General features: G+C 45.1%; 1 protein-coding gene across 7 annotated transcripts; it reads left to right on the top strand.

Moving 5' to 3' along the window:
* Positions 1-8,166: 8,166 nt before the first annotated feature.
* Positions 8,167-14,281, top strand: LOC123410960. 7 transcript variants are annotated; one of them, XM_045103879.1, is made up of 6 exons: positions 8,167-8,646; positions 8,756-8,928; positions 9,038-9,137; positions 11,271-11,359; positions 12,879-12,925; positions 13,978-14,281. In XM_045103879.1, the coding sequence occupies exons 2-6, from the start codon at positions 8,899-8,901 to the stop codon at positions 14,030-14,032; spliced, it is 321 nt and encodes a 106-aa protein (XP_044959814.1). In that variant the 5' UTR covers positions 8,167-8,646; positions 8,756-8,898; the 3' UTR covers positions 14,033-14,281. The 7 variants fall into 7 exon arrangements, 2 of the variants coding, with proteins under 2 accessions (XP_044959814.1, XP_044959815.1); XM_045103880.1 differs by having other exon boundaries at positions 8,169-8,646; positions 14,011-14,281; XR_006613140.1 differs by having other exon boundaries at positions 8,170-8,646; positions 8,756-9,137; positions 12,879-12,976; positions 14,011-14,281.
* Positions 14,282-16,634: the final 2,353 nt, after the last annotated feature.

Here is a 16,634-nt window from a genome sequence, read left to right on the forward strand (position 1 = left end):
CGACGCTCCTCCATTATCTAATGAAGAACTCTTGGAGCGTCGAGCAGCCAAGAATGCGAACAAGCTGAGAGTCAAGTCACACCTTATGAAGAATGTTCTTGGCAGTTTAAAAAAGGGAGTGTCTACTCGTCAACAGCTTTGGAATTATTGTGAGCATCACGCGTTTGTCTCGTATTGTGAACCTCAACAGGTACAGGAAGCGCTCGATGATGAGGATTGGCTTATGGCCATGCACGAAGAACTTAACAACTTCGAGCGCAACCAAGTCTGGGATTTAGTACCTCGACCAACGAAGGAACATAATGTCATTGGGACCAAATGGATATTTAAGAACAAGCAAGATGCAAATGGAATTGTGATTCGAAACAAGGCAAGATTGGTGGCTCAAGGCTACTCCCAAGTCCAGGGTATCGACTACGGTGAAACCTTTGCCCCTGTTGCTCGTCTAGAATCTATTCGCATGTTACTTGCATTTGCTTCTCATCATAACTTCAAATTACAGCAAATGGATGTGAAAAGTGCATTTCTTAATGGTCCTTTGAATGAGTCAAACAACCCCCGGGATTCGAACATCCCAAGCTCCCCAATCATGTGTACAAACTCAATAAGGCACTCTATGGCCTTAAACAAGCCCCACGCGCGTGGTATGAGTACCTTACTGAGCTGTTACAAGATCGTGGGTTTGAAATTGGGAAGATTGATCCCACTCTTTTTACTAAGAGGGTTAAAGGGGACTTGTTCATATGCCAACTATATGTTGATGATATTATCTTTGGCTCTCCTAACATTTCATTCAATGAAGAATTTGCTGCATTGATGACTGAGAAGTTTGAGATGTCCATGATGGGAGAGTTGAAGTTTTTCCTCGGATTCGAGATTAGACAAGGTCTAGAAGGGACATTCATCAAACAAGCCAAATACACTCAAGACATGCTCAAGCGGTTCGATCTCGAAGATGTCAAACCGGTCAAGTTTCCCATGCCAACCAGATGCAAGCCTGACAGTGATCCCAATGGTAAATCAGTGGATCAAAAGGTATACCGCTCCATGATTGGATCCCTCCTTTACCTCTGTGCATCTAGACCGGATATTATGTTGAGTGTAGGGATATGTGCACGGTTTCAATCCTCACCAAAAGAAAGTCATTACATGGCTGTCAAACGAATCTTTCGATATTTGGCTCATACCCCAAACTTTGGTCTCTGGTATCCCAAAGGAGCAAACTTCAATCTAGTTGGCTATTCTGACTCAGATTGGGCTGGAGATTGTGTGGAGAGGAAGTCAACGTCTGGAGGATGCCAATTCCTTGGTCGCTCTTTGGTAAGTTGGTCTTCAAAGAAGCAGAACTGCGTCTCCTTATCCTCCACCGAGGCTGAGTATGTGGCGGCTGCAAGTTGTTGTGCTCAATTGCTATGGATGAGGCAAACTTTAAGGGATTATGGTGTCACTTGTGACAAAGTGCCTCTTCTATGTGACAATCAAAGCGCCATCAAGATTTCCCTCAACCCAGTGCAACATAGCAAAACCAAACATATTGATATTCGTCATCACTTCATCCGTGAACATATCAAGCTAGGTGATATTGAGGTTCACTTCATCCACACTGAAGAGCAACTTGCAGATATTTTCACCAAGCCACTAGATGAAGCAAGGTTCCGGGAGTTAAGGCATGAGCTAAATATCATTGATTCAAGTAATGTGGACTGAAACTAGGCATATTGCACCTCACTTCACATTCCATCTTGGTCTAGATGTGGCATGGACATAGGGGGAGTGTTGTTCTCTCAATGAACTCTCCCTCCCCCCATTATTCGTAAATCAATCTAGTCTTTCACTTTAGCCATTGTCAAATGGTACTTGTGCTTCAAAGACGAGCATTGGTCATGAACCCAAGGATAATTCTTCGCGGTGTCATACCATTGTCTCAAACATAGGTGGCCTCGGCCACCGCCCCTCCATCCTCTCTTGCGTATAAAGGAGAGGATATGCAATGACAAGTCAGTACTTTTCTTGGAAGTCATCCCTTTTTACTCACTTTTCATATGCCCAAGTTTTCCCGCCTTCCCTAGCCGTGTTGAAACATGTACAGCGGTACTACCGCCATGGGTAGCGGTACTACCGCCAGGGATAGCGCTACTACCGCCAGGACCCCAGCGGTACTACCGCCAGAGGTAGCGGTACTACCGCCAGGATTCAAAATCTAACACGCCCGGCTGGGATATTTCTAGGGTTTCGAGGGGGAGCGGTACTACCGCCAGGGGAGCGGTACTACCGCCAGGATCCCAGCAGTACTACCGCTACACCCTAGCGGTACTACCGCCAGGTCAGCGGTACTACCGCTGCACCCCAGCGGTACTACCGCTGCCCGTACCCCTTGGGATATATAAAGGGAGGGGGAGCCCGATTTTTCATCTGTTTCTTCTTCCTCGCGGCTCCTCCCTCCCCTAGCCCGAAAACCCCCCGATTGGATCTCTCTTCGTGGAGCTTCTTCTCCCCGTTGGTGTGGAAGGGCTGCTTCACTTCTTCTTCCTCCTCCAAAGCCATGAATCTCGGTAAAAAAGGCTCCTCCCTTCTTCTTTTTGATTACTCGTGTTCTAGGGTTAGGAGCATTGGGGATTGGACTCATATTTTTGATCCTATGGCTAGTTCTTGGATGGCATGAAGGAAATATTCGAGGGGGGTATAGGTCCGATGATTTGTTGTTGTGTTTGCTGCCATGTCCTAGGATTCATTCGTCTTAGATCGATAACTTGAATTTTTGGATTAGATCTAAAACGTGCTCTCTCTTGCCTAGGCATGTTTGTATCTCTTAATGCTATGTGTTCCTCATGACAGTAGGGCTGGGGTGTACGTCTTAGTGTTCACATTCAGCACATGCCCTCGAAAACGAGTATTATTTGTCAGATCTGAAAGTCAAACCCCCAGCGGTACTACCGCCAGGGCCAGCGGTACTACCGCCAGGGTGGCGGTACTACCGCCAGAGCATTCACAGTGTATCTTCTGCTTGTTTTTGCTTAGCAATGCGTGTTTACTTGTTTCGCGTTCTCAAGATTCGTTGCCTTGACTCTTCTTGTCGCCTCTTTTTGCTTTGTGGTCTGTGTCACAGGTGGCTCTAATCACCGTTCGAACCCCCCACGGGAAACGCAATCCAAACAGTTTCGCAACCCAGAGGCGCCCGAGGGGTCTGCCACGTCTGGCCTGCCTCCCAAGAAGAAGTCCTTCAAGAAGGTCGCTCATAAGAGGGTGAATGTCCGTACAATGTCCCCCAAGGACTTTCTGTAATTTCGCACCAAGAACCACTATCTCCAGGAGAGGGATGAGATTGATGGTGTTGACCATGTCTGGGTAAGGGACCATTGCAGGATCTATCGGGATGTCATTGCCAACTTCAAGAAGAACTTTGTCTCTGTCTAGTGGATTGATCTGTCACATCTTCAGCGGAACACGGAGTACTTTGGTGATGCCCTCGCTTTGATTGACAAGCTGGGCATCAAAAACATCATCTCCTTCAAGACGGATTTTGATCCCACGGCAGTTGCTTAGTTTTATGTCACAGTCCATTTCTCCCATGATGAACAGCGCTCCATGATATGGATGACTGGGTCAAAGAAGATGACCGGTTCTTGGGCAGAGTTCATTCAGTTCCTTCACATTGACTTTTAGGGTGCTGACACTCCTCTTGGCTGCGACCTCACGCTCCAGCCCCCACTGATAGGGCCCTCGCAAAGGACAGACTGCAGTCACTGTATCTGAGGAAGGGGGTGCTTCCCAAGCACCTGGACATCATGCATAGCATCTTTCGCAACACCCTCTTCCCTCGGAGTGGTAACTTCGATGAGGTCCATGGCTACTTGGCTGAGATGCTGTTACTTTGTGAGGAAGCTATGTCTCAGGAGTCTGCTCCACTGGATATTGCAGATGTGATGTTCACAGAGCTCTGGAACTGCATCATCAACCGTAAGGTTCCTATCTACGGGCCTTACCTGTTCGCATACATCAGCCATAAGTGGCAACAGGCGTTTCCGAATGAGGTGCTCTACGCACAATCTGATTACATTGTGCATGACCCAATCAAGCTGCGCGTCAAGGACAAGTGGGCCAACCCATCTTCATCTTCTCAGCACATGGACACTGATACAGAGACCGCTGCTGGCAGAGGACCTTCCTCTCAGCCCCGCTCGTCTGCCATGCCATCTTGGGCTATCAAACTGCAGGACAAGATGAAGACACTTTTTTGTATGCAGGCCAAGGGTCTGTATCAGACACACGTGGCTCAGAAGCAGAGCTGCCAGAGGCATAAGCGTGTTCTCAGGACCTTGGATGTGGACATGTCCAGCGGCTCAGAGGAAGACATCACGCCTGAGGCCACTTCGATGCAGGCTCAGGGGTACCAGTGGTCGGGCGATGAGGCGCAAGAGGAGGAGCAGACCGACCAGGAGGGGACAGATGAGTCTGGTGATCCTGAATATGAGGAGTAGCTACCTGTGGCATTAGGTGTGCCCCTTTTTGGTGTCTTGTGCCAAAGGGGAGAGAGTCTAGGATTTGCTTCCATTTCGAACTTTGCATTGCTTTGCTTTATCTCGTATGGTTTGCTTTGAACTTGGTTTGATTCGTTTGCTATCTTGTGTGAGACATGATCTTTCTTATGTGAGATTAGATTTATTTCCATTATATGCTGTGAGTCATTTGTCATATATCTCTATCTTTTTATTCTCATATTATTATCTGTGCAAATCCGGTATTGTCATCAATCCACCAAAAAGGGGGAGATTGTTGAGGCATAGTTTATGCCTAAGTAATTTTGGTGATTGATGACAGTACCGTACAGGACTAATCGTGTGTGTCAAGGTTTCACGTAACACTCATCAACGGCACAAGACGACTCGTCTCCTCTCTTCTGAAACGGAAGCACGGCGCTCTCTACAATTCTCTTTATTTGAGTCATAGGAAAGCCGTACTATTAAGAGGGGATCCGTAGCGGAAAGGTTTGGGTGTAATCTATCTTTACACACGCACACTTTGCATTCTCCCTTTCCTTATCTTTTGGAGCGGCCCTCGCCTATTTGTCTTGAGCATCTTCGCAAAATGGTCCCCAGCGGTAGTACCGCTGCAGCTAGCGGTAGTACCTCCGTCTGGCGGTAGTACCGCCCATTGTCAGCGGTAGTACCGCTAGCCAACGGTAGTACCGCCCCCTCTCAGCGGTAGTACCGCTCCAGGTGCCTTGTTCCTCCTACCTAGCGGTAGTTCGTGGACGAACTCATTTGCGAAGACTTTCCCGGCGGTAGTAGTGCTTATGCACTACCAAGGGGCCAGCGGTAGTACCGCTGGGGCCAGCGGTAGTACCGCTCGAAGCCCCAGCGGTAGTAACGCTGCTTCCAGCGGTAGTACCGCCAGGCAGCGGTAGTACCGCTGGATCTCGGGCAGAGAGTGGGAAAACGGTCTGAATTTTTCCCCCACTATATAAAGGGTTCTTCTAGCTGAGGAACCCTATCTCTTACCTCTCTAAGCTCCATTGTTGCTCCACAAGCTTAAAAGTGCCCGATCTCTCTCCCTAGCCAATCAAACTTGTTGATTCTTTAGGGATTGGTTGAGAAGGCCTAGATCCACACTTCCACCAAGAGAAAAGTTGATTCCCCCCACCAATCCCTTGCGGATCTTGTTACTCTTGGGTGTTTGAGCATCCTAAGACGGTTGAGGTCACCTCGAAGCCATATTCCATTGTGGTGAAGCTTCGTGGTCTTGTTTGGAGCCTCCAAGCTTTGTGTGGAGTTGCCCCAACCTTGTTTGTAAAGGTTCGGTCGCCGCCTTCAAGGGCACCTATAGTGGAATCACGGTACCTTGCATCGTGCGAGGGCGTGAGGAGAATACGGTGGTCTTAGTGGCATTTTGGGGAGCATTGTGCCTCCACACCGCTCCAGCAGAGACGTACTTCCTGTCAAAGGGAAGGAACTTCGGTAACACATCCTCGTCTCCATCGGTTCCACTTGTGGTTATTTCTATCCTTTACTTTGTATTTGCTTTTGCTTGTGACTTTATCTTAGTCGGCTTAATAGCTCTCATTGTTAGAATCTATCGGGTCACCTCTTTGTCATATTATTTGTGAACCCACATAGTGTTTACCTTAACTTGCTAAGATTAATTAAAAAGTGGTCGTTGTCTATTCACCCCCCCCTCTAGCCAACCATATCGATCCTTTCACCATCGATGCAAGGCTTTAAAACCATAAAGAATTTGGAGAAATAAACCTTGCCATCCTCTGATACCTCAGTATCTATCTCGACAACACTGCCAGGTGACCTTTCTCCACCTCTGCTTTGAAATTGAAAAGCAGCCTAAATGTGTTTGCCCAATCACCATACAAATTCTTCATTGCCCTTTGTTTAGCCTTCCACACTGTGGTATAATGCAGTTTAATGGGGTACAACTTTTCCAAGTCTACTTGGAGTCTTTTTGCAGTAGTGTTGGGTGTTTTCGCCAAAATTGGAGTTATCTTTTCTACAACCCAAATCTGTGATGTCATGCTTGATTTTTTTCTGTGAACTTGTCAGACAAGTATGTTTATTAGGGATTTGGTTAACCCTGACAGTACTTCCATCAGGCTGCAGTCTAGCAGATATGTACCACTTGCAAGCCCTCCTACCACTACCATCAAAACCTCTGCACTTAGCATAAAACTTCTTTCTAACAGTCCAAACTGTCTTGGCATCAAACTGATGTCTGACTGCATAAGTCTTGAAAGACAACCTGAACTCATCCATGTTTGGCCACAACTTCCCCACTCGAATGATAGGGTTTTCCTTGTCATACACATGCACTAGCTCTACATCATGTGCATCATCTACATCATCTACAACATCTTTCATCAACTGTTCATCTACATCACTCAATTCTCTATCATCATTATCACTTGTATTAGCTTCATCCCTCTCCTTCTCATCTCTGTCATCGACTGGAATGCCAAATAGTTTGGCCATCTCAGTGTCAGCAATTGGTGCAATGACCAAATCAGTAGGCTCCTCCAACTCAACTGCATTCCAATCAACAACATTAACATTTCCCTCTTCTGCATGTGCATTAGACCCATCGGCTATTACTGTTAGATCCGTAATAATGGGAACGATATGCCTCTGCGAATCCCAATCATCATCTACCTTCTGCATAGCCAAGTGTGACGACACATAACCTACCTTCGAGTCAATATTCAGATCAACGAGCTCAGCAAAAAAATCAGCCCTGAGGCTTGCCCAGCCCTCTTGCCTAACGATTTCATCAACAATATCTTCACCATCTTCAATTATGACATACTCTCCTTTGAAATCATCATACCGCAATAGTGAAACCTCTTGCTCTGGACCCAAAGCACAGTTTCCCCAATTTTCTCCACCAATTTCCTCACTGCCTTCTCTTCCATCGACTGTAGCTCATTGGGATCAATTTATGCACAATCAACCTCCCATTTCACAATTGTGTCTCTCTGGATGTTCTGAATGCTACCATCAACTAATTTTGCCGTTGATATAAAGAAATTGATTGCAAATTCAAATGTTTCAGCAGCATCCCCTCTATTATAGGCGGGCGGGCAAAGTGAGACAGAGCAAAGATTGCCTTCAATCGCACTCACAAATGGGCGGAAGGGAGGCACATTACCTGTTTGAAGCTGAATCTGGCGGCTCCTTCTCGACCTGACCACGGGCTCCTCTCACCGCGCCGCCCCCTCTCACCTTCTATCGATTTCAGCAAGCAAAACAGAGAGCTCATATCTACAAGGCGGAGAGGATTGGGACTAGTGTATCGAATTCACTCACCACCATGGCCGCCACCGCCGCCGAAAGGGGGCTCCGCCGCCGTCGAGAAAGAGGGCTCCTCCGCCGTAGCCGCCGCCGGAGCTGAAGATGTCGGGCAGTTTCGGACAGTTCTAGTCGGGCAGTTTCACGAGATGCGGTGCTAATTAATTTGGGCCCAAATTAGGTAAGACATGACTTAACGCAAATTGAACTAGTTGACTAAGGTTTTATCGCATGTGTGGCCGTGAGCTATTTTCTCCATTCAAACCGTCGCACGAGAGCTATTTCATCGAAAAATGTTGCACTGATTCTAATTCCCAGAAAAGACGTCGCATATGAGCTATTGGCCCCACGTCCCTATACAACGCCAAGTTCATCTGTGCTGAAACCCTAGCTTTGTCCTCTGACATTTTTCCAACCACCCCCCGCCTCCTTTCTTCCTCTCAGCCGCAAGCAACACACATCCACACACTCCTCCCTCATCCCCATCTCTCTCCCGCTCGACCCCCTCTCGCCGCCGCCACCAACGGAGCCCCGACCCAGGCGACCTCCGATGGGATCCCCTTGCTCCGCTCTTCCCCCCATCCCGTGCTCCTTCCCACTCGCGCGCTCGAGCCGAACCCTACATGCGCATGCGCATGCGCACCGGGGGCCTCACCAATCCACGAGATGTGGCGTAGCTGTGTGTCGTGATGGCCGCAGCGTAGGCCCACACGGGTGGACGGACGGACGAAAGCAACGACGAGGGCGCGGGAGAGAACTGTTGGCCGCCCGGGGCCTCCAGCCACGGTGGTGGCGGCGGTGACGGGGTGCATGTGTTCCGCCATGCCTAGGATTTTGCAGTTTATCCCAATTCGATCTGGTGAGTTCCGTCCCAAAACAAGCTCATGTTGCACATCCTTGTACCTCCCGTCTCTCTCTGCTCCCATGCTCACCCTCTGACCCCCTTCTCGTCTCCTATCTGCACCTAGATCGGAGCACCTCTACCTCATCCCCAACATCGGGCCGCTACAGCCGTCAGCGAGCTGTCCGACTTCCCCCCCGCCACGCCCGAGGGCGAGGCGTGAGTGACATCTGCCGCCGACCCGGTGGATGCTTGGGTGAAGGATTATAGATGCCCGTCGACCGCTTTCTTCTATACCTGGTACGAGTAGATTGAGCTCAAGCCTGCCTTCCTCGTGCCTCACGGCCAGCTGCAGTATGATATAATAAGTTGTGGGTGAACTGAACTACTCCGTGTGGTTTCGCTGTAGAGTGTTGGGATGATGAGGACCAGACTAGTACCAAATTTACTCTTCTCTTCACGGATGTGTAATCCTCTCAAGGATCTGATATGTTGCAGAATATATAAAGGTAAATGCTTTCATCCGGCGCGTCAGCCGAACGATTCGGCCGATCACGCGTGCCGTGTCTCGCTGACAACCATGCAATATTTTTTATCCAACTAGCAAAAGGGCCCGTGCGTTGCAACGGAAAAAAAATATCACACGTTTTAAATATTTTTATAATCATTTTAATTTATTAAAATAATAAGCTAACTAACTAATGTAGTCAGTCCTATCCTATTTTATTGAGAAATCAACCTGTCCATTGTTAATTCCACCATAATAAGAAATTGAGCGGGACAAGCAAAGCAAAACAAAGAGGCTACGTGAATTGATCAATGGACTGTTATCTTATTTCACTCATGGGGTAGAGAATGTGGGATCAGATGACAAACTGAAGGTGGTGTTCCATTCCCTCTCTCTACAACAATGCAATCTTACATTCAATACATTCATCCATCAGCAAACAAACTCCCACAAAACAAAATTTCTTGCAGGTGCTTGGCACACAGTTGGAGGCATGGGGAGGGGATCTCACCAGATGATGAGTTCCTGCCGGAGGAGGGGATACGATGAGGGGAGCAAGGGTTAGGCGCCTCTATCTGGCCATAAGGAGTCGCCGTTGCCGCGCCATAACCTCGGAGTTTCCCGTGTGAGCCATGGAGCCATCGAGCAGACGCATCATCCCAAATCGCTGTAGCTGTCGCGTTGATTTGATCCAGAAGCTGTGCTCGAGCGCCGAAACGGGGGCAGCAAGCGGGCAGAGGTACGACCGCAGAGGCGTGGGTTGAGATCGACAGCAGTGGTGGTTGAGGTCGGCCGTGGCGGCGAGTGGTGTGGCAGCGGCCTGGGCACAGGCCAGAGTGGACCAGGTCGAGCGATGCGCTCGAGCGCCGCAACGGGGGCAGTGAGCGGGGAGAGGTACATCCGCGGAGGCGGGTGGGTTGAGATCGGCAGTGGTGACGGTTGATGCCGGCCGCGGCGGCGAGTGGTGTTGCGGCTGCCTGGGCACAGGCCAGGGTGGCCCAGGGTCGACGGGAGGAGGCGATGCGTACGGGTATAATTTTTGCAGCGACTCGTTTTTTTCTTTTGCGTTGCAGATAAATGATGAAGCGCGGGTTGAATAACAAAAATTACAGGGGCTTTTTTATAAAAATGTTGTAATGGGTTTTCCGACGGAAGCAATAGCCGCTTTATTATTAGGTATAGATTTGCTGCAACCATGTTTAGTTTTGCTTCAAACGTTTGTCATTTTGTTATATTTTGTTCATTTTAAAAAGTTGCATCTAAAGTTGGTTACAACTTGAGTTCGTTGGATTTTTGCTATAACCGTCATTTGACTTTTATTACAACCTGTTAATTTTTGCTACAGCTCGCATCATTTTTTGCTACGACCGTTCACTAAAAAAATTGCATACACGTTCACGTAGATATTTGCTATAACCGGCATTTGACTTTTGCTACCAGGCATCATCAGCTTCGTTTTTTTGCTATGATCACGTAGATTTTTTTTGTTGCAACCGTTGATGAAATTTGCTGCATTGCGCCGAAATTTGCTGCATCAAGGAAAAAATGTTGCATGTATAGATCTAACAGTCCACCTCGCAGATCTGACGGTCGCGCTGCGACCGGCGTGAGCGTTCGCGTCGGCGCCGACGCGTAGTACGACGCATAGTACTGCCCATATATAAATCAAGTATTTGCAGAACAAATGTTTTGTGCTTTTGTTGAGTTTGTGTGGACGAGTATGCTAGTGTGAGTGATTTTATCAGTTATTCGTTCTAAGGATTTATGTTTCTGTTTTTTCTACACCTGCTTTCTGAACAAACAAATGCATGTTCTACTAGTATGATATCATGCTCTATAAAAAGATCAAATCAATATGCAAATAATCAATATTTATTCAGTTTTTCATACGGTTGTTGCTGCTGGTGGTAAGTTAAAATGCATAGAAGAACTCTTTTAACTGATAATAATATGTATACTTTAGTTGGAAATGGACCTCTCTGATGTTTAATTTGACAAGTTAAAACAAAGCTTGGTAACCTAGCAAAACTTGATGTAGTAAATGTGTATGCAACTTTATATTTTGAGTATAAAAATATTTGATTTCTCCTATCCATGTGCAACATGGATGCTTTGGATTTCATCCATGCACTAGAGGACAAGGGCCTCATGAACAACCAAGGTGCATGGTGCTCGCAAGCGAGAAACGGAGGTTGTTCGACATCGGCTACATATACCACCATTGTGAGTCCTCCCTTTCCTATGACACAGCCATGCTTCTGTTTCATGGATTAGTTAGGATTTTGGTGTTTTTTGCGCTGTGTTTGAGCCTTGCTGACAGTTACACATACCACCATTGTGAGCTCCTCCCTTTCCTATGACACAGCCATGCTCTGTTTCATGGGTTAGTTAGGATTTTGGTGTTTTTTTGCGCTGTGTTTGAGTCCTTGCTGACAGTTGCATCGATGATCAAGTCATGGTGCTTATTTGTTGTGGTGGTGCTCATCTGGCTACTTGATTTGCTGCTTCTAATTAGTAGTAGTTTATAAGGATGTGGCTAGAACCATATCTGGAAAGTTCAATGCAGGTGAAAAGATTAAATACATTGTCATGCTTGCAATGGTTTGCACTGAACTATTTTTTTTGTAATCTATCTTAGGCCCCCTTTGTTTGGGCTACAGATTTTTAAGAATCGCTTTGGATGTGGATTTTGGGAATCAGCTGCAGCTACAGATTCCTAAGAATCAGAATCCAACTGTTTGTTTGTCATGATTTTGGATATCTGTAGAAATTTTGAGAGATGTGAAATGCCTATAATGACCATGGCGCTAGAGGTCGCTCTCTGTCAGGGGCAGAGCAGCTGGAGCTTAAAGGTCGGGCGGAGGATCCTGGGAGGCGGGACAACTGGAGCTCGAGCTCGGGCGCTGGGTGGAGGATGCTTGCCGGAGGTAGGGAAGGGGCCGAGGCACGCGGATCCATCCTTTGGGCACCAGCAGGAGCAACACAGGTGGATCCGCTCGGGATGGAGAAGAGGTTGGGGTGGAGCAGAACGAGAGGGACAGGGGGCTCGGGATGGAGAAGAGGTCGCGGTGGCAGTTCTGTCGTAATTTTGACTGAAAATAGGGGCAAGTGCTCAAAACGAATCGTTTTCTTTTGTGGGAAGCTGCAGAATCTATGGAATCACCAAAATCGCCGCTTCTGGCTTTGCTTGTGTGCTAGTTCATTTTTAGAATCAGATTCTAGGAAGCTAGATAAGAATTTGGTGTGTTTGTTTCAGATTCTGATTTTAGAAGGCCTAGAATCTGAGAATCAGAAGCTGCAGCCCAAACAAAGGCCACCTTACTATACTGGTTCCAAGTGCTTGAGTAGCACCTCTGAGATAAGTCACTTGTGGTTAATTAGTAGCTTTATCGTTTGTGTTTGTGCATTGTTTTTTCGTGGGCATCATTCATGGTTGTCTAGTAGTCGACATACTGTTATTCCCTTATCTTGTTATGGAGCAAATTCGCTATTGTTGTTATATGCAAGAACTAGTGAGAAACTTGAAGAAATTTTAGAAGTTGGAACATATAACTAGTTTGTTTGAACAAGGCTAATTCACTCTATTATGTCATTTCAGTCAGATGAAATGAATTTGCCACGAAATCTGTGTGAGAACTACTAAAGAAATTGAACAAGTTTAGAAGTCAGAAATATATGCCTATTTGGCTTTTTAGTTCGTTTTAACAAAGTCGATTCATTCTACTCTATTATGTTATTTCAGTTAGATGAAGTTGCCATGAAATCTCTGGAGCTTGATGGATACAAAATGTAAGTTTCAGCCTGTCTATTCATTCGTCTCTAACTCATGTTAGCGCACAGGTAAAATCCCTTGTTACTCACACATATATACATCTTTCTTCAGTTTTTTAAAGTCTTCCCTTTTGTTGTGTGCTGTTTGTGGAACATGTTCAGATATTCTGTATGCTCAGTAGCAGTACTTGTGTCTGTGCATATACTCCAGTCTTGTTCTGCATGCTCAGTAGGAGTACACTGAACATGCAGAAAAAAGTGTTCTGAACATGCAGAAAAAAGTGTTCTGAACATGCAAAGTTAGGCAATTAGTTCTGCTCACTGCTCCAGTCTTGTTCTGCATTCTGAGTAGGAGTACTCCAGTCTTGTTAATTGAAATTTGTTCACTTGTTGCTGCTACCAGTCTTGTTAACTGAAAAGAAAAAAAGGGCCAAACAAGTTAACTTGTCTTGCTAATTGCTTGAAACTCACTGTGTAAATTGGTCCTCTCCTCTCTCTGTGTAAACATGTTAAATCTAAAAGTACAATATAGAAATGTATTCCTCTCTCCTGATGTACATGTTCAAGAGTTTTTCTTAATTTTGTGTTAAAGCTACAAGTGCAGTAGAGAGTAAGGCAAACACATGTTCATTTTTAGTTAAAATTTGTTAAAGCTTAACTTGTGCACAGATTTGTAGGAACTCCTGCTATTAATTGGTCCTGTAAATTTGTTGAAAAGCAAGTTCTCTTGGAGTAATGGAGTACTGATTGCAGTAGCATGGTTCATTTTCTGTAACTTCTGTTAAAAATCACCTATTTTCATGAAGCTTATGCATGTTGTGGTATCACTAGTTCCGTGCTGCCATCACATTTGAGTATATTACTCCCTTCATTCCTAAATATAAGACCTTCTAGATATTGCACTATAAACTACATACGGATGTATATAGACATATTTTAGAGTATACATTCACTCATTTTGCTCTGTATGTAGTCTTCTAGTGAAATCTCTAAAATGTCTTATATTTTGGAACGGAGGGAGTACTTGTTTTTGTTTTTATCCTTGATTAGTATTAATTGTTGTTTTGTAGACTTAAAATTGTGGTGGTTCCTCTTTTATACAGAAGCTCAAGTGTGAAGCCGTGAAGTGTGGAGCAAGTGTGAAGCCGGGAAGTGTGAAGCCTCGTGAAGACCTACTCGGTGGAGAGTAACATATTGTAGCATATATGTGCTGTAAAGATTGTAATAGATTTATTTAGTGGTAAATTTAATGTATCTTATATGTTCTTTCAAGTGTGAAGCCTCGTGAAGTCCTACTAAGTGGAGAGTAACATATTGTAGCATATATGTGTTGTAAAGATTGTAATAGATTTATTTAGTGGTATATTTAATGTATCTTATATGTTCTTTGTTTCATTTGAAATATTTATTATGTATGTGAGTTGAAAACTTGTGAAATTGAAACATGAACTATGGGGCCACTTTATGAAAATAATGTGTCCAATTTGTACATTTTTGACATGTGGGACCAATTTGAGAGATGAACATGACAATTCTAACTAGTGGGCGAGCTTGAATATATAGTGGCTTAAAATGGAAAATCAATAGACTATTAAAGGCTATGGCCCAGAAAATAAAAAAGGCTGAATTGTTGGGCTTGGCCCATGTGATTAACCAGAATTAACATAAAAAATAATATTAAATGGGCTGAATTAGTGGGCTTGGCCCAACTAAAGCGTCGAACCACACCGGGCTGATTCTAATCAACGACCTTCTCATTTGGTCATCATTTTGCCACGTCAGATTGCGAGTGCCAAAACAATTGGTCGTAGAACAAACGACCTTTTATTTTGGTTAATCAACGACCTTCTCATTTGGTCGTCATTTTGCCACGTCAGATTGCGAGTGCCAAAACAATTGGTCGTAGAACAAACGACCTTTTATTTTGGTTGTTAAGTTTCATTAAAGACGGTCAGCTTTTGACCAACTGTTTTTGGTCACAAAAAGGTTGCAAATGAAAAACAATGACCATTCAGTGATCAATATTGATGGTCGCAAGTTACCATATTTCTTTTAGTGGTCGTAGCCCCCATGTGTTGGTTGCATGCATGTAGCATCTTTGGAGTTTGTAGAAATATTTTGAAGTGAGGTGTGTAGCCGCCAAGTGCCAGATCATTTTTCCTACGGCGACTCACGACTTCATATTTAATTCTTCTCTTTGACAAAAAAATTCATGTGATATAGCCCCCAAGAGCTGGTTGTTCTCTTTTAGATGGTTGTGTCTTTCAATTGTAGAACAAACAAATGTGGTACATTAGCCCCCAATGGCCATGTGGATTGCTTGCAACTGCATGGTACTTTAAAATCTTGTAGCCCCCAAGTGTTGATGCGCCGTTCTTCAACTTTAAAATTTGCATTTATTTTCTTTATGCTTTTGGAGGAATCTTTGCGAGACTCTAAATCCATTGTAATCGATCTTTAGAGGCAACTTGTGGATGAAAAGAAGCTAGAAACACATGCACATAAGACAATAACTCGTCTTGAGTCAGAAAAGAAACATGTGATAGATGTCCTTGAGCAACACAAGGTCGATTTTGAGAAGGAAAGAGATGCCTTTCTACAACGTGTCGTGGATGTTGAAAACTGGCTTGAATCTCTGGTATGACGCAAGAACTATTCTCTTAAATTCTAGACTTGAAAGATTTTCTGGCTTATCTCCTTGTTCATTGTTTTGCAAGACGAAGCAATGTAAACCAGGCCCAGCCGACTATCATGAAGTTGAAGGCCATCTTTACTTATATTGAGAAGTTGTTCGCTGGTTCTCTTGCTGCCATCAGAGCGACCAAAGATTTGCATGACTCGCCTTGGAATATAAAGGATATGTTGAAGCAATTGTCAACAGTTCCACAATGGATCGAGGAATACAAAAGGTCGGCGGCTCGGAGAGGAGCCAACTTGGCGCTTGCTCGTGCCAAGGTTTTTTTTCTTCCGAAATTTGATGTTGAAGCAGCCGCTAATGGCTTTCCTGAGTTGAAGGCGGATAACTCAAAATTTACTAGGGAAGATTTTAACAAATGCATAAAGGAGACCTGCCCCCTTGCAATTGTTCTTGCGAAGGAGATGAACATCAAGAATTATTATCCGACCTATGATATGGACAACTGTCGCATCAGTGCATCAGAAGACCAGCCGTGTGAAATTGTTCCCCCTCGTCATAAGCGTCCTGTTTTCCCTGATGTTGATTCTTGTGCGATTTTTGCTGGACTTTGGAATTTCCCAATTTATGCTTCATTGCATGGGATGACAAGGACCAACAAGCTGATGATGACGAGCCGACTGTTGCAGACCCAGGCACAGAGCACCAAGAGAAGCGAGTTGGGGGAGAAGCCGCGCAAGCCGTCGTGCAAGAGTATTCTTTATGATCCTTTGTGAAAAACTTGATATTTTTGTGTGGCTCCTAAGAGCTTGTAATAGGGGTAGTAATTTTAACCCACCAGTCATGCCATTGTGCACAAAAACTTCGACTTTTGAGTCTTCTGCATGATATTCAAGCCTTGGCTTTTCTTGACTTTATGATAAACCTCCCTTTTTCTGTATGTACTGGACAAGCTGTCAAAATCAATATTCCTCTTAGGTCTTTGATCAGGAAAAGAAGTGGTCTTTTTTTGACCCAGTAGAATAACCCGGTAATATGTGAATAACCCGACAATAATTTCGTCAAGAAAACAACTGATCATCTCTATGACAT

The sequence above is a fragment of the Hordeum vulgare genome, chromosome 7H, assembly GCF_904849725.1.
Source record: "Hordeum vulgare subsp. vulgare chromosome 7H, MorexV3_pseudomolecules_assembly, whole genome shotgun sequence".
NCBI classification, from domain to species: Eukaryota; Viridiplantae; Streptophyta; class Magnoliopsida; order Poales; family Poaceae; genus Hordeum; species Hordeum vulgare.

Coding starts and splice junctions, on each gene's coding strand:
- LOC123410960 (XM_045103879.1), top strand. CDS start 8,899: ATGCCCGTCGACCGCTTTCTTCTATACCTG. Junction 9,138..11,270: donor ATGTTGCAGAATATATAAAG/GTAAATGCTTTC, acceptor TCCATGCACTAG/AGGACAAGGGCCTCATGAAC. Junction 12,926..13,977: donor GAGCTTGATGGATACAAAAT/GTAAGTTTCAGC, acceptor GTTGTTTTGTAG/ACTTAAAATTGTGGTGGTTC.